We start from the raw sequence: 27,415 nt of genomic DNA, 5'->3' as shown, positions 1-27,415 counted from the left end.
TTCCTTTAAAAGAATATCTCTTCAAAAGGTGGCATGAGACACATTTCTCCTTAAACAGTCATCCTTTTTGACTGTGTTTCTGCAGTTTATAACCATTTCATTCCCACTATGTGAGGTTTGAAAAATCCTAATTCACTTAGTTCCATTTATTTCTCCTGACACCAAATATATTTGTTATCTAAATATGTTAAAAGTTCTGAAGTCTCTATTATTAGCATTAAATAGTGTCCACCAAGGGCCAAGACTTGAGTTCTGGGTATCTAGAAGCTACTGGGTAATGTTATGCTGGACTTTGAAAGTTCAGTAAACTGTTTTTCAGCATCAGCATAAGAAACTTGTAAACCGGGACCTAAAAACTCAGTCTGGGAGTGACGTGAAGAAATTCTTGAGCACCCTGACCATAGATGGTGTAACCCGGAGTGACCAAGGGTTGTACACCTGTAAGGCTTCCAGTGGGCTGATGACCAAGGAGAACAGCATATTCGTCAGGGTCCATGGTAAGCTAATATCTCCTTTGGAATTATGCTGTGCTTTGGAAAGTGAGATCATTTAAATAAATTCAGGTCAGCTAATGATTCTGATTTTGTTCATTCAGAAGATATTTTTTAAATCTTGCTGGGGAGACCACATGACCTAGAGGTCAAGAGCATAGCTTGGGTTCAAATCCTAACTTTAATGGAGAGATGTGCCAATGTATCACCTATGATCACTAAATAGTTCTTGTTGTAGTAGCTGTTGCTACTATTATAACTATAATAAGTAGAATGGTATTACCTAAGGTAGCTTTTAAATTTTCATTTTATTGCAAGGCTGAGAATCTTACTTGAGTTAGCATGAGCTTTGTAGTTGGAAAAACCTAGATTGAATTACTTTCTGTGGGGCTTTGAGCACATAACTTAATTTCTCAGTAATTCTCTTTCACTCACATAAATGTCTCAGTTTAGATTATAATTTATATGGCACCCAATTTATGATCCTTGGTAAGGATTTTGGATTTTACAATATGGGAATGTATAGAGGGGCTTTAAGAGAGAGAGAGAGAGAGAGAGAGAGAGAGAGAGAGAGAGAGAGAGAGAGATGAGATGTTCTGGCTTATGTGTCTATAAAATTACTATTTGTTTTAATGTAGAATACTTTAGGGAAATAAGGGCAGAATTAGGGAGACCAATTAGGGGGCTAATTGCAAGAATCCAGGTGGCAGATGGCTTGGACAAAAGTGGTAGAGGTAAAAGTGGTGAGAAGTGATCTGATTTTGGACGTATTTTTAAGTTAGTGCCAGTAGGATCTGCCTATTAATTCATTGGCTGAGGGGTGTAAGAGAAAAAGAATGAAGATGACCTTTGAGTTTTTATCGTGAGCAATTGAGTGAGTGGTGATTTGACTTGCTGAGATAGGGAAGGTGGAGAGAGGAGCAAGATTAGGGGAAACAGGATTGGGGGTGTTCATCTGGAGATGCCCATTAAACATCCAAAAGGAGATAAATAATATATAAACTTGGAACCCAGAGAAGTCAGGGCAGGAGACATACATTTAGGAGGAGGTAAATGGAACCTTGTGCCTGAGACTAGAGGAAGGTGTAGATAAGAGAAGATGTCCTCATACCCCACCCTAGGCATTCCTAGGGCACAGGGTGGGGTATGTATAGGGTGTTGTGGAAGCAGAGAAGAAGGAGCACCCAAGTGTCTTTGGGGGACTTAGAGAAAGCTTCACAGAGGAAAAACTGCTTGAATTGAGACTTGAGCAGTCGGTAGACTTGCAGAGGGCACTTGGGGAGAGAGAAAAGCAAACACAAAGCCTGGAGGTGTGGGAGGACCTGGAATGTGACCTATAGCAAGATAGTGTGGGGAATCTCTGAACTTAGACCTCCAAGGCCTTTGACTCTTCAGTTGAAATGAAATGATAAACCAAACAACCACTTACAATAAGTTGACATTTATGAGAATAAGTAATTTTAATTTTCTTTCAGAAAAACCTTTTGTGGCTTTTGACAGTGGCATGGAATCTCTGGTGGAAGCCACAGTAGGAGACAGTGTCCGGGTCCCTGTGAAGTTCCTTGGTTACCCTGCACCAGAAATAAAATGGTAACTCTTGGAAATAAATGCAAAGCATTGTTCCACATAAAGCAAACCCTTAGATGGTATAATTCCTGTTTTACCCCCATAGGTATAAAAATGGAAGACTCATTGAGACCAACCACACAATTCAAGTGGGGCAGGCACTGACTATTATGGAAGTGAGTGAAAAGGACACAGGAAATTACACTGTCATCCTCACCAATCCCATTTCAAAGGAGAAACAGAGCCACATGGTATCTCTGGTTGTGAATGGTGAGTCCATGCAGTTTTCCTTCTCTGTTCAAAATTTATGATAAAGAGTATGGTTATATTTTTCTAAACAGCCAAACCACCATTCCTTTGTCGCCTGCTGCCTCTCTCACATCATGAGTGGGCTCCCGTGTATAAAAATAGTCCAGAGCAGTAGAGTTGAAAAGAGGTGTAGGAGACTGTGCTCTGGACATGTTTGCTTAAGAGGCCTGCAGATGTACTGTTTGGTGGTCAAATGCAAAGTTAAAGTAGATGGTACCCTTGATGGCTAAATGCTGAGCGTGCCTGTGGGGACAGTGGACAGGCCTCAGCTGCATCCCCTTTGAACCTGTCTCGTGGGATTGCACACCTGGCATTGCCAACATGGAAGACTTCTTGAAGTTTGTGGGAAGCTTCCAGTTTGACTCTGTGGTTGATGTATGAGTGATGCCCAAGCAGGTGGATGCTGTTCGCTGGTTGGAAGCTTTTCAATTTTTTTAAAACAGGAGTCTAGGATCTGACTGAGGCTGTAAAAGGCAGATATTAAATTTTTTATTTAAGGATGATTTGAACTTTGTATTTTTTAAACTGGAAGATGTAAATAAGTTCTCTGGGTGGAGGGAAAATGGGTGTCATGGTTAAGTAAGTGTGGGAGATGCTAAGATCATGTAAAACAGGTGTCTTTATTGTAGGACTTCTCAGGGCCTTTAATATGTGAATGTATATTGCCATTCTCCAAGGGGAGAGCCATAGAGTCTTCAAGGTTTAACAAACTCATTTGACCAAAATATCCCTCCCCTAGTAAATACATTAATATCTTGCTCCAAACACAGTTTGGGAAATGCTTTTATGTTGGAATTCTTTGTTCTCCCTCCTGGCATGTGCATTAAAACTTCAGGATCTTCTTGTGTGACACTAAAGTACTTCCCCATACAATTGGCTTTATTTCTGTGCTGGGACATTAGCCTCGGGGAGGATGTTAAAGGTAACAGCTTCCAGAAATGTCCCTTAGGCGTCACTAAGGAGTAAGGGATTGAGAAATGGATAGAAGTTGGAAAGGTGATAAGTAAGCCATGGAGAAGAAAATGAACAAGTGAAAAAAGATGTAAAAATGGACAGTGAGCCCTGGCTGGTTTGGTTCAGCGGTTAGAGCATCGGCCTGCGGTCCTGAGAGACCCGGGTTCGGTTCCCGCTAAGGGCATGTACCTCGGTTGCAGTTTGTCCCCAGCCCTGGTTGGTTGTGCGGGTGGCAGCCACTCGATGTGTCCCTTTCACATCGATGTTTCTCTCTCTCTCTGTTCCTCTCTCTCCCTCCCACTCTACCTGAACAAAAAAATGGAAAAATGTCCTCAGGTGAGGATTAAAAAAAAAAAAAAAAAAATGGACAGTGAATAATCCCATCTCATTAATTCATGAAGTCACAGAACATTTGACTCTCCCTAGCATTTACCCTGCTATATGAAATCAACATAAAAAAATAAGTCAAGTTTTGAGAGTATAATCTAAGGCTTTAAGTTGCATGTGACTAGAAAATTGTTTCACATTAATGACTTTGGAGACAAAAAAGAAAAAAGAGAGAAGGAGGGAGAAAGAGGAAGGAAAGCAGGGAGGGAGGGAAGAAGGAAAGGGAGACAGAGTAGGAGGAGAGGTGAATGACTTTGGGCAAGTCATTTACCTTGTTTATGTTTCATTTTCCTCATGTGTAAAATGGAGAACAGCAATAGTGGTTGTCGGGATTAAATGAATTAATCAATGTAAATCACTAAGAATAATATTTGTTGCATAGTAAATATATTTACTATATTATTTACAACTATTTTTTTTTCTATTTGGAAAGGCAGTAATATAACCTAGATGAGAAAAAACTGAGGTACAGGGTAGTGAGATTTGTACAGCCAGCCATTCAACTTATTTGATTATTGTTGTTAGTGACAGTAGAGTTGTAGCAGTAGTATTATCACTAGAAGTTAGGTCTTCTGTGTCCAAGTCTAGATAATCTTTGAAAAACCAAATGGGGGCAAAATCATCTCCTTAGAAAAATATAGGCTCTATTTGCTGAAAACTTTTACTTTCCATCCCACAAAGCTGATTGAAAATTCAAAAGTGGTTTTTCCTTTCTCTAGTCCCACCCCAGATCGGTGAGAAATCTTTGCTCTCTCCAGTGGACTCTTACAAGTATGGCACCACCCAAACGTTGACTTGCACGGTCTACGCGGTTCCTCCCCCGAGTAACATCCTCTGGTATTGGCAGCTGGAGAAGGAGTGCACCTACAACCCTCGGTGAGTAGGGCCACACCCTCTTTTCTCCAGCCTTCTTGAATTTCTTACAGCCAAGCTCTGCTATGACTCCATTCGAGCCCAGAAGGCTGTCTCTAATAAGAAAGTCATCCCTGAGGTGGTGTTCTTAATCTCCTTCCATCTTTCTCTGTCTTATGTTTTAGACGTCTTTCCATGGGGTCTCCTGCTTTGAGATTAGCTAGCGGGCTCTTCATCGGTTAGCCCTGATGTTCACCTCTCCAAATGCAGGCTTTTGGCTCACTTTGCTAATTGCCAGACTTTGGTTTTTCTCCTTATACCAATTAACTGGTGAACCACTTATCTGTGAGAAGGTTCATCTCGAGGAAGTGCTGCTGGATTTCAGGGAGCAATAGACCTATTGCAGCCACCTCTCCGAGGCTCAGCCCAGCTTATCAGGTTCTAACACAAGTCCAGACATCCTTAGGAAAAATAAACCACCAACAACAACAAGCCACCGACCACCACCCTAAGCAGTTCACTTCCTGTTGTTGTTTTTGAGATGGCCACTACTAGGTTCTTCCTCAGATGCTGACTGTTTCCTACACAAAGGCCACAGTCCCACAGAGATTACTTTAAGAAGCCCAATGGTTTCTTAATTTCCTTACCTTCCTTTGAACTAAATTAACTTGAATTGTCTTGTCGATCCAATTTATGAATGGAGGTTTGTTCCCAGAATAGCTGCTTCCCTCCTGTATCCTGAATGGATCTACCTAGAACCTCTTCCCTCATTGCTGAGGCCTATTTTTAATCACCACCAAGTCTTGTAACAGGGTTGGGTGCATTGAAAGTTATTTCTAAGAACACAATAACCACAGTCCGACTCCTTTTCTTACTCTTGATCTGTGTTAGAGAAAAATTTAATCGTAGTATGATCTGTTATCTCTTTCTTATAGTCAAGCTGCCTTAATGACAAACCCATATACCTGTAATGAGTGGAGAAAGGTGGATGACTTCCAGGGGGGAAATAAAATCGAAGTCAACAAAAATCAATTTGCCCTAATTGAAGGAAAAAACAAAGTGAGTTTGAAGTTCTTTAATTTGAAAATCTCTCTCTCTCTCTTTCTTTTATGGAAGGATGGAAGGAAGGCATGGAAGCAGGGTATAGTAATACATGAAGAATATTGGAGATTGATAATCAAATAAATTGGATGATAAAATACTAGCATATTAAGCCAGTTTGCAAACACCATTGACTTTGAGAAGCACCCTCAACTTATTAACAGCTTAGAGTAAGATAAAACAGGAACGCCTTTAAATCTATACAGTCGTTGTAAGGTGATTCTGATTTTACAAGTATGAAAATGAGAAAATACATCATATTAAAGCACATGGTTTCCAAAGCCCATTTTGTGTAATGTGTGTGCTAAACCAGCATAATTATATTTGCACGAATTTGAGAGCGGTCAGTGTGTAGTAGTATGAATGCAGTATGCAGGTCACAGCGCTTATGGGAGTGACTGAATTTTAGTCCGATGCTTGTGCCTCAACACAGCCTCCATTGTTTATGGCTGGGATTTTTTTTTTTCCACAGACTGTCAGTACCCTTGTTATCCAGGCGGCAAATGTGTCAGCTTTGTACAAATGTGAAGCAGTCAACAAAGCTGGGAGTGGAGAGAGAGTTATCTCCTTTCACGTGACCAGTAAGTGCTGCTCTCCAACGGGTGGGCTGGATCTCTCGCCAACCGGGCGCTAAGCTGTCTGATACTCTGTAGCCCTTGCTATTCCTAGAAAGAGGACTTGGCTTGATAATCGATGTTTTGGTTTACAAATTGAAACCTCTCAGGTAGCTCCTGGGCTATGTGAAGTAGGTACATCCGACTTCACTGGAGAGAAAATGGTTTCAAACAGGCTTTAAATCACAAGACCTGCATCATATTTATGTCTCTATCATCCAAGTCTAGAACAGTGCTTGGCTTATTGTGGTTCAGTCCATACTGGTGGGCTTGCTGCCTGACAAGGTTAGGTTTTCTGGTGGCAATTGTAATGACAGGAGCAGTGCCCTCCAAATGCTGCTGATTCTGTGTTTTTATCTTGGTTTTATGGCTAAACTTTATCTATTTGATAAATATTTGTAAAAATATTTAATTACATTTCCAAATAATATATTTTGGTAAAATAATATTTTGGGGACATGAATTGTCCAGTCGGGTGGTCTCCTTGTATCACGTTGTCTGGGATTGCTAGGGCTCTTCTTTCGGTGCTTTGTAGCAGTCTGCAGGCAACAGGAAGACAGCATTGCTGCTCCAGTTGAGTCACTATCTTCTAACCATGGTTTTACATTTCAGAGGGTCCTGAAATCACTCTGCAACCCGACTCTCAGCCAACCGAACAGGAGAGCGTGTCTTTGTGGTGCAGTGTAGACAAAACTACGTTTGAGAACCTCACGTGGTACAAACTTGGCCCACAGGCTCTGCCCACACCTGTTTGCAAGAACTTGGATGCTCTTTGGAAAATGAATGCCACCATGTTCTCTAATGGCACAAATGACATTTTGATCATGGAGCTCCAGAATGCATCCTTGCAGGATCAAGGAGACTACATCTGCTTTGCTCAGGACAGGAAGACCAAGAAAAAACATTGCGTGGTCAGGCAGCTCACAGTCCTAGGTAGGAAGACAACTCTGGACCATCCAGAGGCTGTTGTTATGCTGTAAATGTAGTGTTTTCCAAGCTGAGTGGAGATTACTGCCCTCTATGAGCTTATAAAGTCAACTGGTGCACACTTACCTTATTCACTGAAAGTCCCTGAGGCAGAAAGAAGCTAACAATGGTGAAGTGATGGATTAGAAGGAGAAAATAGCTTGGTTCTTTCCAACCCTGGTGGTGGAATAACTCACTGGTATCTACAAGGCATTCACCTGAACCAGGGACATTTCTGCCTCGTTCTTGGGCATGCATTTATTTAAACAGGCATCGATTTGTGAAATGTCTAATATGAGGTAGGGGAGTGCCGAAGTTCCCAGTGGTGAATTGGCGAACAGGATGAAAACACAGCCAACCACTGGCAGCCACAGTCCAGCGAGGTCTCTGCGTCTGTGAGGACAGGACTTGTTTTCTGTTTCACTCCTTGCTACGCTTCAGTCATTGAACACAGTGACACATACTAGGTGCTCAATAAGATATCTGCCACATGAACAGTGTGGTGCTGGGGTTGTTCAGGACCTATGGGAGCCTATGGGCTGGTGCTGCACTCAGTGCCTGTACCCCTGTGCCATCCCATGTGGTCCAAGTAGTTCAAGGTCCCTGAGATGATAATTTTAGTGAGCTGATAGCTTTGTGAGCTCCTTGTAAAGACCAGACCCTCTCTATACCTCATCTGACCTTGGGCTCTGCACAAAATCTGGGCAGCCATGGCTCTGTCTCTAGGAAGATCAGGCAAATTTGGTGAGTTTCCCTTTGTGCTGTCTCCCTCCATTTTCTCCCCCCTCCCGCCCTAGTGTCCCTTCTCTGTTTCTAAGATGCATGTGTTGTTGTTTTTTTTAATTGTTAGGAAAGGGAACTTCCCAGGTAAACTAATCTATACCAAAGTTTTAGAGGAATAATATCTTCAGAGGCCTTGGCATATTTTAAGAGGTATCTTTAGACAGACACAAAGATGGGTTTTGCTAGTCTTAAAACTCAGGTGTCAAAAGAAGAGATATTTTTATGTGACGTCATCCCAGGGCCCTTCAGAACCACCACGTATCACGTTTCTGTTCGCCTTGGTGACTGGTTTGATTTTAAGGTACTGGAAGAATTCAGAGGAGCTGCGGAACACCCAGAAAATACATGCTCACAAGGGGCGGGGCTCCCAAGTTGTTTCCCAAAAAGTATTTTTCGAAATTGACAGGAGTCCAGGACATTGGCTTAAATCCCAGTGTATTTCCCTGCTGATAATCTCATTTTGCTAAATGTTGAAATAGAGTATTTCATCAAGATTCCTTTTGATGTTTAATTGGTGTGGACAAGATATTTCCATAACAGTTTGGTGATTTATAGGAAAAGGGTAAATCTAAATTTTGCTGTACATGTAAACAGATACCCATGGGCATACTTTTCTCTAAATGTTTGCCTTTCTTTAGAGTATTTGTTGCCTTGTGTTTTAGTGGAAATAGCATTGGACTAGACTTTTAGGTTCACCAGATCCTATTAGTTCGCCTGTTTACTTAGTTATAAGGACTTGGAGTGTCCTGGCTGGTATGGCTCAGCGGTTAGAGCGTCGGCCCGCAGACCAGAGAGTCCCGGGTTCGGTTCCCACTAAGGGCACGTACCTCGGTTGCAGTTTGTCCCTGGCTCCAGTTGGGGTCGTATGGGTGGCAAATAGTCGATGTGTCTCTCTCTTCCTCCTTCTCTCCCTTCCAATCTATCTGAAGATAAATCCAAAAATGTCCTCGGGTGAGGGAGGAAAAAAAAAAAAAAGTCTTGGGCAAGCTGTTTAACCCCTTGAATTGCAGTTATTTCACCTGTAAAATAAGGCTAACACTCCTGTCCTGCCCATCATTGGACTGATAGTGAACAACAGAAATAATGTAAATGAGTTTTATAAAAAGCACAAAATAAGCATAAGGCATTCTTTGTTTGTTGAATTACACTGAAGCTTTGCACTTTCCAAGAGAAAAGATGGCAGAATTCTAGGGTGTCACTGGCTAGAACTTTCCTGGGAAGGAAGCCATATCTGATTAGAGGAAAAATCCATAAAGGTGACAACCTTTATTCTGTAATGTGATTACCAGCTTGAATCACCAATATGAATATTCAGAGAGATGCAGTAACCTATTTGAACTGTCCTGACTTATTGATTTCATTTCACTTTACTCAGTGTTATCAACCTCTGTGTGTATTCAGCTTAGTAAATCAACAGTGTACTACTGTTTACTAAGTTTAAATGGTTTAATAGTTTACCGGTATTCAAACCATTTGAAAACTTGTATCTAAATGTTCTATTTTCTTTCTGTGTACATAGAGCGAATGGCGCCCATGATGACAGCGAACCTGGAGAATCAGACGGCGAGTATTGGAGAAACCATCGAAGTTTCGTGCACGGTGTCTGGGAATCCCCCTCCACAGATTTCCTGGTTTAAAGACAATGAGACACTCGTGGAAGACTCAGGTGAATAGATCACGTCTATCTCTCTTTGGTTGCAGACTTTTCCTGGAGATGTTGTCGATTATTTTTTAATTTGTTTGAGGTAAAAAGAATAGAACAATCTAAGTGTCCGTGGTCTGGCTCATTTCATAGACTCGGAGTCCGAGTATTCAGAGCCTTGTTGAATTCTCATGGAAGCCAGGAGCGAGTTAGCAGCTGATTCTACAAGACTCTTTAGAGTTAGATAAGAGCCAAGATAAAGGGTGACATATTTTAATTTTTTTTTCCTGAAAAACTCCACCAGCTCACATCATAAGTAAAATTCATTTTCTTCCTCTCGTAGGCATCGTACTGAAAGGTGGGAACCGGAACCTAACTATCGGCAGGGTGAGGAAGGAGGATGAAGGCCTCTACACCTGCCAGGCGTGCAATGTTCTTGGCTGTGCAAAAGTGGAGGCATTTTTTGTAGTAGAAGGTCAGTGGGACTTCACAGACTCGTCAGATGGTTTTAAGAAATTAGCTTGTGTCTTACATATACTCATATACTTTGGGTAGAAAGATTATAGGTGATTTTTAAAATATTCTTTGTACTTTACAAATTTTCTGTTATTAGTATATATTATTTTAGCTGGAGGACATAATTACTGTTATTTCAATCTTGTTTGCATCACATTTGTATCCTTGCTGTTCTCATTGTGGAAAATTCCTAGCCAGCCAGGCAGAATAGCTGCCTTTCCCTGATTCTTTCTCTGAACGGCTCAGTGACCTTGTTATGGAATTATACCTCTATATTTATTTGGAAAATCGTTAGAATTACTGCCTACTCATGAAATTCAATGCTATCCAGATCGTCACAAATATTCATAGTTCTCATTAGACTACAGATAATTGAGATTCATTTGTGAACAATAGGCCATTGCTTCTTTGAAACAAACAAACAAAAAAATCGGGCTCTTATCTAAACGTGAAAGGAAACTTGTGTGTGTGCAGGAATGAAGTGAAATCTGGCATTTTTTCAGTTGGGGACGGTAATTTGTGACAGAATATTTTATCTTCAGGAGTGTATTTCTGTGTCTTTTTTGTTAATAACCCATCAGGGGGACAATGACAGTGTATTATGCGGGTGAAGGAATGGTATGCAAGGGGAAGAAAGAAGGATGCTGACAGATGGAGGAACTGATGATTTTTATGAACTCATCCTGACTTGTCTCTCAAAATCTAGGTTGTAGTCCCTTTAATCTGTCAAATCTCTGTTGCCAAGTATTGCATCTCGATACCTTGGCTTGTTTTCAAATCTGTAGGCTTATTACCATTTCATAAGCTGCATTTGCAAGTAAAGATTGCAAGTGCATGAAATAAAAAAAGATTTCAAGTGACATGATGGTTTTGTCACTTCCTAAATGCTTCACGTTTGGGGGAAGTTCTATGAGAGAGATGTCCATTTCTCTCCTCTGCTCTGCCTCACCTCCGTTATCTGTCTGCAGCTGGTTACCAATAGCTAACTAGGTAACATTGGCACAGGGATTCGAGTTACTTCTCACCCAAGGAAAATACTAAGAAAGGAAGCGGTAAATGTTTAATTTTCCTGCTAGCTTCCCAAATGTTATGGGAATAGTAAAGTACAAACTTATATAAACAATTGAAGCTTTGAACTTTTTACCATGTATTAATGGACGTATAAATCTCTATGTTTAAATAGAGAATTACTTCAGTACATCCACCAGAGAAACAAAATCTACTTCCAAGCATCCTTGGTGCTTGTCTCTCAACTGTTGACTCTTATTTTGCTAACTAATTAATTACTTGTCTCTCTGCCTTCTTGAGGCTGCCATGGGCCGATCATAGCTTGTGGCCAGTTTGACTCACACTGTCTTTGTCCACTGGGGACCCTAAGTGATAATTGCTTCCTTATCACCTCTCTGCTAATCACTGCCAGTGGAAAGCATCCTTTGGGCTTGATTTCTTCTCCTCAGAGGTCCTCTGGAGCCCTGGGCTTCTGTAGCTTTCCTTGTCTACCTCTAGCTTCTCTTTCCTTTCCTGAGTTTAAAAAATAATAATAATTAAAAAATTTTTTTCAGTTACAGTTGACATACAATATTGTATTAGTTTCAGATGTGTAGCATAGTGATTACACATTGATATAACTTATGAAGTGGTCACCTCAATAAGGGTAGTACCCATCTGACACCATTCCTAGTTATTACAGCATTATTCACTATATTCCCTATGTTGTACTTTACATCCTGTGACTGTTTTTATAACTGGCCATTTGTATGTCTTAATCCCTTCCCCCTTTCCACCCATTTTCACCACCCCCCTCCCATCTGGCAAACATAAAATGTTCTCTATGAGTTTGTTTCTGTTTTGTTTGTTCGTTGTTAGTCTTTCTCAAACACTAGACAAATCAAAACATAGATTATCAGGGTAAAAGCACATGTTTATTTTCCCCCATTAGAGATACTTTTCTTCTCTATAGAACATGATCTGTTTTGTTTACATCAAAGTCTTCTCTTCTTTCAAACACTTTCTATGGTTGTCTTTGAAGACAGTGTTATTTCTATCCTTAATTACTTTAGAATTTTATTGTCGGAAATTTTCATGAGCAAATTTTGCAAACTTTAAATTTTCCAAATTAGAGGCGTGTGACTTTTTATTTAGGATTTTTCCATGTTGGTAAGCTTGAGATCTTGTTTTAGTGTTGAACTTTGTTATCATATATCAAAAGGTATGCGTTTCCAACTGTTGATGCTCATTCAATTGTGTCTTTCCAGGTGCCCAGGAAAAGACAAACTTGGAAGTCATTATTCTAGTAGGCACTGCAGTGATTGCCATGTTCTTCTGGTTACTTCTTGTCATTGTTCTACGGACCATTAAGCGGGTAACAAAATAATTTCTCTTCCATCCCATGCACGTTGGTTTTCATGATTAATGAAAGCTGACTAGGGCCCTCTTGAGTTGCTTCTTCCCATTGTGATTGGCTCAATGGGCATAGTTTATTTCAATACAATAACATCTTACCCACTTTCATTTGGCTGGACCACTGGGCTTTAATTGATAGAAGCAACTAGAGGAGAAAAGGGCTTGGCCTGTCTGGTGCAATTAAGACTTAAGAACTTAATTCTGAGCTCATTTGGGAGTTGAAGGGACACTGGAAAGAGGATTATAATAGGACTACTCTCAAACTCTATGAGTTTTATTTAAAAATGAGACATCAGAAATGGGGCTTCTATCAAAACAATAACATGCACACAAAACAGCAGAGCGTGTGTGACTTAAAGGAGTAATATTTTCCAGGCCAATGGAGGGGAACTGAAGACAGGCTACTTGTCCATCGTCATGGATCCAGATGAACTCCCCTTGGATGAACACTGTGAGCGCCTGCCTTATGATGCCAGCAAATGGGAATTCCCCAGAGACCGGCTGAAACTAGGTGTGCTCTCAAGTGATACTAATTCGATGTTGGGTTTATTAGGCCATCTCTTCTATCTTCAGTATGCTGACAAATGTAGTCTATGCAAAGGTTGGATTCTAGTTCAGAAAGATTTCATCTCTTGAATTTGAATAATCATCCTTTTAGTTCCTTAGAAGTAGGATCCCTTATAATTATCCAAAGCAGGACATTTGGAGAGTGAAGGGGGTAGATACTAAACAATTAAGCCAGGACAAGGAATAAACTGGACTGTTCATGTCAAACTGGGTGTGCGGATGCCATACCTAGGCGGAATCTCTGCATGTCACTTGGGTGGTGCAATAGCTCAAGTCTGATTTTTGTTGCTGTTATTGTTGACTGTAGGTAAGCCTCTCGGCCGTGGTGCCTTTGGCCAAGTGATTGAAGCCGATGCCTTTGGAATCGACAAGACAGCAACTTGCAAGACAGTGGCCGTCAAAATGTTGAAAGGTAAAAGCAAAATTATATGGCGATGTAACCTTCTATCTGTTTAGTTGGTTTTTACACACGATGAAAAGCTTGCATCAGTGGCTCTGTGATTAGGTAAGCCCACTAGGCAAGCATGCAGGCAACCTATATACCTTTGTGGAAATTGAAGGAAAAGTTCCTCTTTTAAAACCTCATGCCAGGGTGCATGGTCAGGCTGGCAAAGTTAGGGATGGGTGTCAGCTACCCTACCTCCTTTCCCACCTTGCCTGGGAGTCCTGGTGCAGGACACAACTTGCACAGCTGTATGGAGTGGCCTGGCTATAGGAAAAAACAAACAAAAACACTTTGGTTACATAAAAATGATTTCTTACTATATTATGATGCATCAGTAAGATAATAGACACCATCCAGAAACATAAAAAGAAATTTGACATAACAAGTAAAAATAGTAGAGTACAAAAACAGCATGTTCCCCACAATGGGACTATGTTAGATTTCACATATAAAAGATAATATAGCCCTGGCTGGTTTGGCTCAGCGGTTGGAATGTCAGCCCACAGACCAGAGACCTGGGTTCAGTTCCCACTAAAGGCACGTACCTTGGTTGCAGTTTGTCCCTGGCCCTGGTTGGGGTTGTTTGGGTGGCAGCCAGTTGATGTGTCTCTCTGATGTTGCTGTTTCTCTCTCTCTGTCTCTTTCTCCCTCTTTCTCTCCTGCTCTATCTGAAGATAAATGCAAAAAATGTCCTCGAGTAAGGATTAAAAATAATAATAATAAAATTATTATTAACATCTTACCCACTTTCTTTTGGCTGGACCACTGGGCTTTAATGGATTATGGATGATATTTAAAAAATTAAAAGCTTTGTGAACAATCCATCCTAATAGTAATGGAATTCTGGTCTTGCCATTTTAATTTGGGGAGGGGATGCCTACAAAACCCCTTGCTCCGTTGTGATGTGCTTTTATTGATGGAGATGATGCTACCTACCCTTTGCCAATAGGTCTTGTGCATTTCAAAGCCATCTCTCTCCTTTTGACTGTCCTCTCTCGTGGCCAAGCGGGTATGTAAATTTGAGGTGGCTCATCAGGACCTGAGGTGTGGACCATGTCTGTGAATTATAGGGAAATGTGCCAGTTGGTGCTGGATCCAACACAGTTTTAGCCTCGTCAGCCTCATATGCCAAGTGGCCTTGCCAGCTGGCCCTTGTTAAGTTTCCCGCGTGGCACAGATGGGCGGGAACTTCAGTATAGCCCTGAATACTGAGGGTATTGCTCCCGTATGAGGAAGCACTGAAATGATCAGGCCCCAAGAAGCACAGTAGACCTGGTACCTGAAAATCCAGCTTCGTAAAAGAAGAAAACCTGGGCATGATTCCATTGCAGATGCATTCTTCACTTGGCAAAAGACTTCACAGCGGATTTCTTCAAATATTAAACATTCTGAGTGAACTTAAAGGAAGAATTTGATATGGCATTAGAAAATCTAATTCATCCTTGACTTTCAGGGGAACATACCTAGTCTGTAAATTGGACTACAGATGTTTTATCCCTGGAGGGGAAGTTGCCGAGATGCATCAGTCTTCCTAAGGTCATCGTCATGCCTATATTTACGATTTCCCTCTTTGCCCTGCATTTGTAGAAGGAGCAACACACAGTGAACACCGAGCTCTCATGTCTGAACTCAAGATCCTAATTCATATTGGCCATCATCTCAATGTGGTCAATCTGCTAGGCGCCTGTACCAAGCCGGGAGGTGAGTATCTGTGGGTGGTTCTGGTTGCCTGGTTTGGGCGTATGCATCTCTGCTGGTATTTGAGGGAAACCACTCAACTCCTATGGCCTTGATATCTTTAACTTAGGATATTTTACCAGATTTTCAGCTACATATAAATATATTTCATGGAGGTTAAATGGGCATTGTAAATTATTCTAGATCTTCCTGTGAATTAGAAAAATGTCACAGCACTGTAATACAGTTTACTACTTGTGTAATAGGTGTTCAGAAGAGAAAAGTAAACTTCCCCCCAAAACTTAAAAACAGAGAATCTTACCAGTAGTTCCCTCTAAAATGGAGTCACCTGAGGTGATTATGCTGAAAAGCGAATGGGTGCGTTTCCTTTTTAAATTGTTGTCAATGTGTGGACCTTTGTCCACGTGTGGAAAAGGCCAAGCTACAGTATGAGGGGCTCTGACCAGCTGATTTCTATGATCCTGTCCCCAGTGGACGGTTGTAGTCTTTCTGTGATATTTTCTGGTTCAAAGCGTATTAAACACTTTCTGAGAAACACGAGCAAAACAGTGTTTCCTTTCTTGACATGCTGTACTGTCCACAGGCCCCCTCATGGTGATTGTGGAATTCTGCAAGTTTGGCAACCTATCAACTTACTTAAGGAGCAAGAGAAATGAATTTGTCCCCTACAAGGTATGTCGGTTTCTAACTCAACTCTGGCTACATTGTAAAATGGAGGAAAATTCAAAGTAGTACATTTTTTTGTTAAAATTCTGTGAAAAACTTGCGAGGGATCTTCTCACATTACCTCTTGGGTGTCATAACCTCCTCTTTTACCTTCTGGGGGACATAGGCTTCTCATGTTTTATTTTTGTGACTTTAGTCTACTGACCCATCGTAGCTGGTGCCGGAGGAGGGGGGAGGGGAGGAGTGGGCGTGGTTAAGGAAAGGAAGGACAGGTCTGGATTAGCCTCTCCCCTGGCCAGTCCCTCTGTTGAGAGCACCCTAATGTAGGAAGTGTGTCTGAGTGAAACTTGAAACAAGGCATTTAGCTCTGTGAGCTAAAAAGAAGGAGCTAGTCTCTGTGGTAGAAAACCTATTATGTGGAACACTTGTCCCAAATTTTAGCCTGGAGACTTCATAATCCTGACACGGATGTCCTTCTGGTCTGTTTTTGAACAGTTATAATAGTTTCCACTACATTTTGAAGATCCATTTTGTAGTCAAGGGGTTGGTTTGTTCATGTGCTTTGTTTACAGACCAAAGGGGCACGATTCCGTCAAGGGAAAGAATACGTTGGGGAAATCACCGTGGATCCCAAACGCCGCTTGGACAGTATCACCAGTAGCCAGAGCTCAGCCAGCTCCGGATTTGTCGAGGAGAAATCCCTCAGCGATGTGGAGGAGGAGGAAGGTACCTGCCATTGCTTTCTCCATATCTCACCCATGCTCTCGTAGGAACAGACCAGGTGACAGGGTGTTACGAGATTTTGCCAAGGGAAAAGTCCAGTACTGCTGAATATTTGAAAGAGACCTGAATTTCTAGACTGGCTCCGTTTGGTCTCCCTAAAGGTGACGTGGGGAAGCTCTAAATGAGCTGGGGGCCAGGCTGCAAGACAAAGCTTGGCTAGCCTGAGAAATCTCGAACCCCAGGAGAGCTAAGTAGCTGGCAACCATCAAACCAATGCTCTTAAAATACTGGTTCAGCATTTATGAGCAGGAGGAGCTCAGCGCTGTGTTCCAGAGGGCAAGGGAGGCTCCCTGGGGGCTGACTGGCCTCCCCGTTGCCAAAGCAGTCCCGCCTCACACCGCACAAGAAGCCGTCCAGCCAATCATACCCAAGCTTCTCCAAGGCAGTGTAGGGGCATCTGTTGTTTCTTCCCCACCCTAAGTGGCTTATCAAGTCTTCCTTCCAACCATGCTTCCTCAGAGGAGTCTTGGTAAATACACTTTTCTTTATCCAGGTATGCTTCCATTGATATTTTAGGGTTCTTTCTGAGTGGTGCTATGTTCCCAGCATAACTACCAGGACTTCTTCCCACTCCAGGGTGCACGATCTGCTTCCCTCAGAAAGAGCAGAGAGAGCCCCGTGGGTGTAGACATAAGGCTCCTTGGCATCTGGGCCTCTTGAGGCATGAGCTCAGAAGAATTTAATCATGAAATAGTGGAAGACACTCGCTGTTTCCCTTGACATGAGGCCATACATAGTACTGAAATCTGACTTCTTTCACTTAGAAGCTGAGCAGGTAGTGTGAGGCTGGAATTGCCCTAGATGAGTGTGGGGAGGTTGCTAGACCTCAGGTAACTGCCCCACACCGAGGGAGCGCCCTGTGCTTGCCTTGCTGTCTCACACAGTGGCCAGCGAGCTGGAAACCCAAGCGGTTGAGGTAGTAAGTTGGAGCAAAAGAGTGTGGGCCTAGAATTTTGCCTCCATTTCTTCATTGGCAAAATAAAGATATTTCACGAATTATTCATTGAGAGCCCTCTAGCCCTAAACATAAGTCATTGAGATAATAGTTCTAAGCCATTTTGATATAAGATTATTACAATGGAGGTTTCATTTACTTTGGTATTTGTCTCCAGGAAAGAAGCCATGTCTTATCTGACTAAAGCTAAGCAATCATGTTGAAATACCCATAAGTGTCTTAGTGTTTATTTGTACCAGTTGCACGGAAGTAAATACCACCAATTTATGTACATTTATCATTTCCCTTCAGGTTCCTCTCATCTCTCATTCATATCCTTGAAAGAAAAAAAGCATCCTCATAGGTCAAATTTATTGTGTTTACAGCACTTTCTCATCTTGAAAGTGAGAGAAATAATGTATCCCTGGTATTTTTAGTTATCCGTTGTAGATTATAATTTGACCTTTGTCCCAGGACAAAGCCTGGAGAGAAGATTCAGTGACCCTGAATATTGTTGTTTTATTTTTAGAGTTCTTGATATGAAACTATTGTTTATCCCTCTGGGTTCATAAAAACACAGAAGTTAGAGCAGGACATTTGAAAAGGTCCTCTTTCACCCTGTTATCTGTGCCAATTTTACCTCTATTCTGTCTCCTGGACTTGCTGGTTCAATTTGGCTGAAATGGAAAAACTAATATTTTTGCTAAGAAGTATGATGAAAGCTAATAATACTAGTATTCAGCAAATTTACAGAAGATAGAGGCATTTTCTTTCTGCTTGTATTTCCCAAAATTTAACTCCCAAGTTACAACATAAAGATTACTGTAATAAACCTATAAACAAATAGTTTCTGGTGGAAATACTGATTTCTGTGCCCCTGTACCTTCTGACAGTTTCTGAAGATCTGTACAAGAACTGCCTGACCTTGGAGCACCTCATCTGCTATAGCTTTCAAGTGGCTAAGGGCATGGAGTTTTTGGCATCTCGGAAGGTAAGACGGCTCAAGGGGAAACAAAGTACCTCTTCAGATCACAGATTTGGAAATAAGATCTCCAATGCCAGGCACTGGTGTGAGTTTTGGACTGTAATTCATTCACCACTCCTATGACTATTAAAAGAACTGTATCGGGGAGATCCCCATTTTGGCTCTTTAATTGGAGTATAGAGATTTTGTGAAATTAATTTATGTGATTTTTGAGCCTTTGATTATTGACCATCTAGGAAGCACAGGCAGTCTTCCAAGCACTAAAGATACTGTGTGAACAAGCAGGAAAATCTCTAGCTTCATGGAGTTTACATTCTAGTGGGTGGAGCAAATAGTAAATATCAACAAGTAAAATACGTAGTAGGTTAGATGGGAGTAAGTGCTATGGGGAAGAATAAACAGGAAAGGTTATGGAGTACATCGGAGTGGTGTCTGTGTGTGCACCTGCTCTTATGTTTGTATACATCAATTTTAAACAAAGTGGACAAGGAAGGCTTTATAAGAATATGACATTTGAGCAATGACCTGGAAGAGGTGAGGGACTGAGCCTTGCAGATATGTTGGTATAAGCCTATTTTTAATTTATTTTACATTCATCACCGTCCACCAAAAATTATTTGTTAGTGGTATAATTAGAAACCAGGAAGGACAAGCTTCAGATGTGAGAGATTAAAAGAGCTAAAATTAGAAAAGTAGGCCAAACAAAGACTGAGGTGGGGACGTGACAAGTTACAAACACTCCAAAAGTTGTAAACACCAGGGAGGGAGCAAGATTGAAGTCACCTCTCTGGAAAAAGGTACAACGGATGGCTTGACATCGGACAGGAAGAAATCCAATTCAGTTTCAAGGAAAATTGTTTGCTGACAAAATGCGTTTGCTGCCGCAGCCGAATGGGGGAAGAAAGACCAAGTGTCGGGGTGGTTTATTTGTTTGTTTTTTTCTAAATTAGAATGAAATTCCTAATCCTCTAACTTTTCTGAAGTTTAAAGCTCATCACAGCTTTCAGAGCGTCAGGCTCTCGGGTATTTCTGCTGGGGGCGCTCGTCTTCTCTCTCCGCCAGGGAAGGGAGAGGAGCGGCTCCCAGGGTCGCCCAAGGCCCTTCGCCCTTACTGGAGATTCTGATTTTTTTTTTTTTTTTTTAATTAGTTTTTGAAGGCCAGACCTGTCCTTTAGTCAGGGTTTCTTTCAGTGCCTGGGAAGGGAATGGGGACGAGGGAGATCTTCTAGCTTCCTTGCACCACCTATTGATTTATGGAATACCACCAATTGTCCTGAAAAGGAGGCTCTTAGGTTGGAAAGAAAGAGCGGGCCGTCTGTGTTTTGGAATCTCCTGTTGCTCAGTCATGCTAAACAGTGTGCTTTTTTTTTTTTGATATTTTGTTCAGATAGAGTGGGAGGGAGAGAGAGAGAGAGAAACATCGACGTGAAAGGGACACATCGAGTGGCTGCCACCCACACGACCCAATCAGGGCCGGGGACAAACTGCAACTGAGGTACATGCCCTTAGTGGGAACCGAACCCGGGTCTCTCCAGACCGCAGGTCGACGCTCTAACCACTGAGCCAAACCGGCCAGGGCTAAACAGTGTGCTTTTAAATACGCCTCATTCAGAGGAAAGTGCTACCCAGATGGGAGGAGTAGGGTGCTCAGGAAGGCTCGGCTCACGTGATCACTTCTGCACTGACCTAAGCATTCTTATGTAAGCCTTCATTCATTTAAGCATGTTCCCCTTGACTCTTATTCTCTCGCAGATCTCCCAGGTGGAGCTAAAGCTGAGTAGTAGTAGGAAGTGAGATGAAGTGGGGGATGTAGAGAAGGGAGAGACGGGAGTGGAAAAGAATGGAAGGAAAGCCGAGGAGAGTTGGTTTTCCTTTCCAGTGCACCAGAGAGTCACCCTGAATAGTGAGAAGCTGAAATTGCTTTAATGGACCTTTATGATAACCCTACACTTTGAAAACAGGATGAGCCCCACTGGGAACTGTTTATCAGAGCCGGTCCAGCTTCAGTTACATATGGAATGGGGAAGCCAACAAAGGCACCAAACCAGTGAGAGGCCCTTGATTCTGGTTTCCGTGCATTCATTCAAAATAAATCCCGTTCTGGGGCGTCCCTTAGAATAACATCTTTCAACCGTATATGGAGCCGGGCAAAAGGGATGTGTGGATGTGACCAGAAACACATTCTTAATTGTGTCCAAGAGAAGTCTATTTATGACTCTCTCATTATACTATAACTTAATTATTTAACTCCCCAAATCTGGGGCTGTTTATGGAATAAACAGATGTGCATCTCAACGAAATTCAGACTTTTCCCCTGAAGTGTTGATAAAAGATATTAACCCGGTGCTTGTTAATCAGTTGCTTTTCTGATGTGGGTTTTTTTATTTTTTATTTTTTTTAAAGCATGAGGTCACAACAGATGTAGAAAAGATCAGCTGTGCTGAGACCTAACGCACATACGGTTCTTTTTGCAGTGTATCCACAGGGACCTGGCGGCACGAAACATCCTCTTGTCGGAGAAGAATGTGGTTAAAATCTGTGACTTTGGCTTGGCCCGGGATATTTATAAAGACCCAGATTATGTCAGAAAAGGAGATGTAAGTTTCAAGGACAAACCCCGTGACCTGTTAATTTGCCAAATTCAAGTCCTCTTAGCAAACTTCAGGACCTGTGTTCAGGACTAAAGGAAGTGTTTTTCTTCAGAAACTTGCTAAATTGGAATCTGATGCCTTGTCTCTTACCCTCTCAGGCACGCCTCCCTTTGAAATGGATGGCCCCAGAAACCATTTTTGACCGCGTGTACACAATTCAGAGCGACGTATGGTCTTTTGGTGTCTTGCTCTGGGAAATATTTTCCTTAGGTAAGTTACTTCTCTTGGTCCTTCCATCTGGACTCCAAACAGAGTGGTGAAAGTCAGTGGTCCCCCACACCCTTCCCTGTCTTGTATTCTACCGTCATCAGGTGAAACGTGCTTGCAAGCTTTGTATTGTAAAACCTTAAAAAAAAAGAAAAAAGAAAAAAATATATATGGGTGATTAGCATGTTCAAGAATTGGATTCAGGGCTTTCTATAAGAGAAAATCAATCGAACAACAAACATCCCATTTCTGTTTTATTCTAGGTGCTTCTCCATACCCTGGGGTAAAGATTGATGAGGAATTTTGTAGGCGATTGAAAGAAGGAACTAGAATGAGGTCCCCTGATTATACCACACCAGAAATGTAAGACTTTAAAAGTATCCTTTTATTCTCTTTCTTTGCTCACCAATTTTCAGCATCAGATCAGGAGGAAAGAGGCAGTTTATAACATTAGTGTTTTCCTTCTCTAGGTACCAGACCATGCTTGACTGTTGGCATGGGGAGCCCAGTCAGAGACCCACGTTTTCAGAGCTGGTGGAACATTTGGGAAATCTGTTACAAGCTAATGCTCAGCAGGTTTGTGACCTTCATCCAAGAAGCTTCTTTGAAGAGTACTTGGGTGTCAAGGACTTCTCTACTGCCTAGACTTTGTCCTGGCCACCATGCTATACCCTTAGCCACTGAATAAGAAGCTATATTCTTCCAGATTTGAGCTGTAGTGATGTTCTATAGCTTTAATTACCCTTTTAGACAGATGAGATCCTAATTCATACCCTGGGAGCAGACCACTCTTAATCCTACCATTGTATCTTTTTAAGCCTTCAGATGCTCTTCTGAAGTAAAAACAACAACAAACTAGTTGATCTAAAGAATATCAACAATCTCCCAGCCAGTGTGGCTCAGTGGATTGAGTGTTGTCCCATGGACTGAGAGGTCCTGGTTCGATTTCCGATCAGGGCACATGCCTAGGTTGGGGGCTCAATCCCCAGTAGGGACCATGCAAGAGACAGCTGATTGATGTAACTCTCTGACATTGATGTTTCTATCTCTCTCTAAAAAAATTAATAGAAACATATTTTTAAAAATATCAACAATGAATGAAATTTCAAGGAATTTTTAATATATTCTGCAGGCAAAACCACATCTGAACCCTACAAAATAGATGGCTTTAACTTTCCCTAGTAAATCCCAGGCCCCTATAACTTCCATAGGAGGACTTTAGACTTATAGCCTTTACCACTAGAAAGTTATTTCACCTCCAGTTAACACCTCTTACCACAGTGAATGGAAGCCAATTCCCTCCTGATTTTCTTTTGAACAGCTGGGGGACCATGGGTCAAATCTGTTTTATCATAAACCTTCCAAACATCTTGCCCTTTATTTCTTTCTTTTGATGAAATAATGTTACATTGTGTGACCTTTTTTTTAGAAGACTCATTTTCCTGCACATTTATTGCTTTACTCTAGATTGTGATCAGTTGATCAGTTTTTCCGTTGCCTTGAAATGCAGAGGCTAAAACCGGATGCCATGCCCTTCAGAAGACCTGGCTGGTATGGATAGGGCTTTGCGAACAAACGGCTTCTCGGCTCTGCAGAACTCTGTGTGCTCTGTGAGCACAGCTTGGTCTTTGCAGTGGTCACAGTGCTCTGTGTCCCCTTAGCCATCTTCCTGTTCGTGAGCTTTAATACGCTTTCATGGGCCCATCCCTTTCATGTGCCCTTTTGTTTTTTGACAATCACGTTTAATGTTGTCTTTAAGTTTTACATTTCCGATTTGAAGGCGACCTACCCCAGAACCAAGAAAGCTCCTTGGCCTTTGTTTTTTCATGAAAAGGCCCTTGAAGGACTGAAGCCATAACAATAGCACTCTGTGTTTATTGTTTCAGGATGGCAAAGACTACATCGTCCTTCCGATATCAGAGACTTTGAGCATGGAAGAGGATTCTGGACTCTCTCTGCCCACCTCACCTGTTTCCTGTATGGAGGAAGAGGAAGTGTGTGACCCCAAATTCCATTATGACAACACAGCAGGAATCAGGTACTGTATATGGCCAACATCCCCTGGGGGGCGCTTCAAGGTCATCTTGGGGTAGGGGAAGGAAGACCTGTTATAAAGCTGCTGCTTCTCACTCCCACATTTAACCGTGGCCCTGAGACCAATATAAAGAGAAGTGCTCCTTGAACAGGGCCTGGGTAGGTGTGTTTCCTTCCATCTGTGGCCCATATTGCTGCCGTAGGTCTTCCTTCAGAATTTTCAGCCCTGCAGCTGCAAATAGCTGGAATGCCACAGTTTGTTAATCTCCAGAAAAAGAGACCAATTTTACAAAGACATCTGTATTTAAATTATCCCCATGTACTCTTTTATTAATGTGAATTAAGTGGCTTAGAAAAGATCCAGGAAGGAGGAGTTCTGTGCATTTATGAAAGCACACTCCTGCCTCGGGGCTGGGACACAGCGTGCCTCGGGCACTGCCCTGCATGAGGCTGGACAGCACATCTCCCGAAGCCCCTCCCAGGTCTGATTTTCAGGATTTTATTTGCATAATGAGACTTCTGGGTTTATTTGAAACACATGCACCGCTGTCCTTCCCTGATTTGTAAAGGGGTCTAAAGGCAGCTTGCTTTTGTCTCTCTCCCAGCACCTGGGCATAAGGAAAAAGTTGATATGGTTTTTCTGTGTTATGATATGAAAATTGCCTTTTACTAAGCCTGGGACTAATTCCCGTTGCTCTGTTTCTTTTTGCACCCCTTTGGGTGTTTTCCTCCTGTAACTGGACCCCCTGACAGCATGGGCCCCAGTGCCCTCTCCAATGTTCTGTGGCTACAGGGAGGGTTAAGCAGTTGGCCAGATTGCCACCTAACAGGTGAGGAGGCACCTGGACGGTTTGTGCCAGGGAATCGCACAGGGGAGCAGAAACTCTGCTATGAGAGAGAGGAAATCTCAGAGTGCTTGGAGGCCAGCGAGGGAACTGCCCGTTCCATTTTTTCAGGAACTTCTGGCATGTTTCTGCCCACATGATAATCTCCGCATTCGGGAGGGCGAAAGCATGATCTTTTTGATGCAGATGTCGAGGCTCAGACATCCGTGGAATGCAATCTTGTGATTCAAGATCCAGGTTTTGAGTGAGAGAGAATGGCTTGGACTCCCAGGTCAGCCTCTCAGCAGCTGTGTGACCTGGGGCGGATCTTCCCTGCGACCTAGGCGAGGTCGCTGGTGTGCAAGGTGATTGCTTTGAGAATCACTGGTATAATGTATTTTCCCATGCCTGGCCTGTGGGGAGCCCTCCACAAACGTCAGTTCTACGTGAACTGCTTAAAATCACATCCCCAGAATGAACCTCGTTTCTCCGATATCAAACTCAGTGCCGTTGTCTCCCCCACCAAGGAGGGGGTCGCAGGGAGAAAGAGCGATGGAATGAAAGCCGACAGTTCCACTTCTGTGCTAAACAGTCCTGGTTCAAGTTCAGCTGGCCTTCAGGTGTGGTAATTACTCCTGCAACACGAGTGTCTCCTCGTTTATCAGAAAGCCATTTGATCATGAAGTCGATTCCTTGGGGTGTCTATGACCAGGTGGAATGAGCACCCAAGTCGGCAGCGTCTTGGCTCGCTCGGGCGCTTTGCATATGGTGCTGAGAGTGGATGAAGTCATGTTTGTGTCATGGAAGCGCCAACCGCGATGCTGGATCTAAGACAGGGCTGCTAACATTTATCCCCAGAAGCATGGACAAATGTGACACCACACTCTGAACACAGGCCTGGCTTCTATTTTCTGCCTGTGATTTTTGAATTGGTCTTTCCAGTTCAGTTTCTCTTTTATCCAGCCATAATTTGAAAAATAAAATGGAAATTGGAATCTTTTGTCTGCATCCCCTCCCAACCGCTTCTACCTTCTCTCCTTTTATAAAAATAAGACTCCGTGGTCACATTTTAATCATCTGGGTTAAAGGAAAGGCGGACTCGAGGCGTCTGCACACGGCACACTTCACTTTGTGGTTCTGCTTCCCTGGGGAGAGCGAGACGAGGCCGGGGGCTCGCTGTGGACTTGTTTTCTTCTCTCCCACGTTTCTAGTCGAGTAGAAAAGCTGAGGAGCCTTTCTCGCTCGCTTCCTCCTTCTAATTTTCAATTCCATTGCATTATAAATAGAGCTGGACAGAGACATCACTGTGGGAGCCAACCTCACGATTTGTTGCCCGGTTAAAAAATATGTGTTCAGCATTTATTTAGAGAGAGGCTGAGAGGTGCGTGGGGGAAGGGTGGGGAGGGGGAGGACCACCGGTGTCTAGACTTAGCTTTGTCTCTCATTTCCCCTGCCGGTCAGCCCTGGCCCCAAGTTTGCATGCTTCCTGCAAGAAAACACATATTAATTGCACTCATCTTTCTTTGAAGGCAGTTTGGGGACCCTCTGTGGTTGCTCCATCATTTCCCCTGGTAGTTTCATGTCCCACTCCAAGCAGCTTATCAAAGATTTCTTTTCAGCTCTCTCCCAGAGAGAGGTTTTGGCACGTAGCATTTTCTTCATTTTGGTTAATTGTTGGTGATGACTACATGTTCCTTGTAGATTGATGCTCGGGACAGTCTGCTTGCTAGAAGTTCCTGAATTTGGCTCTGATATCAGACAGCTTGAAGTGAAACTGTCTTTTTTTCTATCTTTTGTCTGTCTGACACCCCACATGGCCCCTTCTCCCCGCCACCTCTCATCACACAGTCAGGTCACACATGGGAGAGAGCAGTGCTGGGCACATATTTAATAAAAACGTGAACAATCAGACCCACTGCTCTCTTCTTCTTTTTCCTTCTTGATACTTTTCCAAGGGAGTCAATGTAGAGCAGGGTAAAGCAAAACCAAAAACCCAACAGCGAATCACCTGCATGGGTTTTAGTGTCTAAGACCAAAGTTTGAGTCCCAGTTCTAGCCATTTCCATGAGGCTTAACTACCTCATCTCCAAATGGGAAATAAAACACACACACACATGCACACACACACACACGCGCGCGCGCACACACACACACACACACACACACACTATTTTGTAGTTTTGGGAAGAGCAGAGGCAGCAATATCCATGAAAATGCTTTTTTAACTGTGAAGGGCCATCAGCTTTTGGAGTTATTGGGCTCAGAAGTCAAGGAGCCTCTCTGAGGTAGCTGCATTATTGCCCAAGGTCACCAACTTCAGCTGATTCTATATCCTGAAGCCCTCTTAAGTCTGTCCACTTCTCCAAACCCTGTGAGCATCACCTTTCTTTAGTCAGGCTGCCCTTCTTTTTCCCCGACAGTGAAATTGCCCCCCCCCCCATTGGTCTCCCTGGCTCTGGTCTTACCCTCTACAACCCAGAGTCATCTTTCTAAAGGACATATCTGAGCTGGTCAATCTCATGCTTAAAATTCATCAGTGGTTGTTCATTACTTTCAAAATTATAACCCAAAGATTGCGGGTCTGTGATTTTGGGCAAGGTCCTTAACCTTTCTGTGCCTCAGTTTGTCATGTGAGGTTGGGATGACAATACCCTCCCCCGGAGGTATTGCTGTGAGGGTGCCACTAGACAGTGGTCGAAGCGCATTAGCTCAGTGCCTGGCACATGGAAGGGATTCCTGAATGAGTGAGTGAATGACGACTGACTACGCTACCAATAGTTTTTAGCAACTGCCACTTTTAGGGAATGAACTTAGGAGAAGGGGGATTTTTCTGTCTGTGTGTGTGTATCATGTTTTGTTTCTTGTGGAGTTTCCTGAGTGAGAATGTCACTGGTGAACTTCATTGGCTCCTCTCTTTAGGAAGAGGGACCAGCCTCCTGGGGCAGGAGAAAACTCAGTTTCTATTTTCTTCCTTTGGCCCAAGTGAGGCCTCACTCCACTCATTTATGGAAAACACAAGGAAGCACAAGTGAGCATG

The 27,415-nt window shown here is 42.6% G+C and overlaps 1 protein-coding gene across 1 annotated transcript in view; it reads left to right on the top strand.

The window, feature by feature from the left end:
* KDR (kinase insert domain receptor) overlaps positions 1 to 27,415 on the top strand; it is a 43,904-nt gene that overhangs the window by 11,116 nt on the left and 5,373 nt on the right. The window contains exons 7-27 of the mRNA XM_036276133.1: positions 320 to 497; positions 1,967 to 2,081; positions 2,164 to 2,327; positions 4,427 to 4,583; positions 5,495 to 5,618; positions 6,133 to 6,241; positions 6,887 to 7,207; positions 9,543 to 9,689; positions 10,009 to 10,140; positions 12,437 to 12,543; positions 12,960 to 13,095; positions 13,459 to 13,563; positions 15,184 to 15,297; positions 15,878 to 15,966; positions 16,533 to 16,686; positions 18,571 to 18,668; positions 21,137 to 21,259; positions 21,412 to 21,523; positions 21,784 to 21,883; positions 21,991 to 22,096; positions 23,407 to 23,558. Coding sequence (XP_036132026.1) covers positions 320 to 497; positions 1,967 to 2,081; positions 2,164 to 2,327; positions 4,427 to 4,583; positions 5,495 to 5,618; positions 6,133 to 6,241; positions 6,887 to 7,207; positions 9,543 to 9,689; positions 10,009 to 10,140; positions 12,437 to 12,543; positions 12,960 to 13,095; positions 13,459 to 13,563; positions 15,184 to 15,297; positions 15,878 to 15,966; positions 16,533 to 16,686; positions 18,571 to 18,668; positions 21,137 to 21,259; positions 21,412 to 21,523; positions 21,784 to 21,883; positions 21,991 to 22,096; positions 23,407 to 23,558 — 2,843 coding nt within the window. The remainder of the gene's footprint in view (positions 1 to 319; positions 498 to 1,966; positions 2,082 to 2,163; positions 2,328 to 4,426; positions 4,584 to 5,494; positions 5,619 to 6,132; positions 6,242 to 6,886; positions 7,208 to 9,542; positions 9,690 to 10,008; positions 10,141 to 12,436; positions 12,544 to 12,959; positions 13,096 to 13,458; positions 13,564 to 15,183; positions 15,298 to 15,877; positions 15,967 to 16,532; positions 16,687 to 18,570; positions 18,669 to 21,136; positions 21,260 to 21,411; positions 21,524 to 21,783; positions 21,884 to 21,990; positions 22,097 to 23,406; positions 23,559 to 27,415) is intronic.

Source organism: Molossus molossus, unplaced genomic scaffold (assembly GCF_014108415.1).
Source record: "Molossus molossus isolate mMolMol1 unplaced genomic scaffold, mMolMol1.p scaffold_m16_p_1, whole genome shotgun sequence".
Taxonomy (NCBI): domain Eukaryota; kingdom Metazoa; phylum Chordata; class Mammalia; order Chiroptera; family Molossidae; genus Molossus; species Molossus molossus.
Note: the sequence above shows the minus strand (reverse complement) of the source record. Positions and strands in the feature narration are given on the sequence as shown.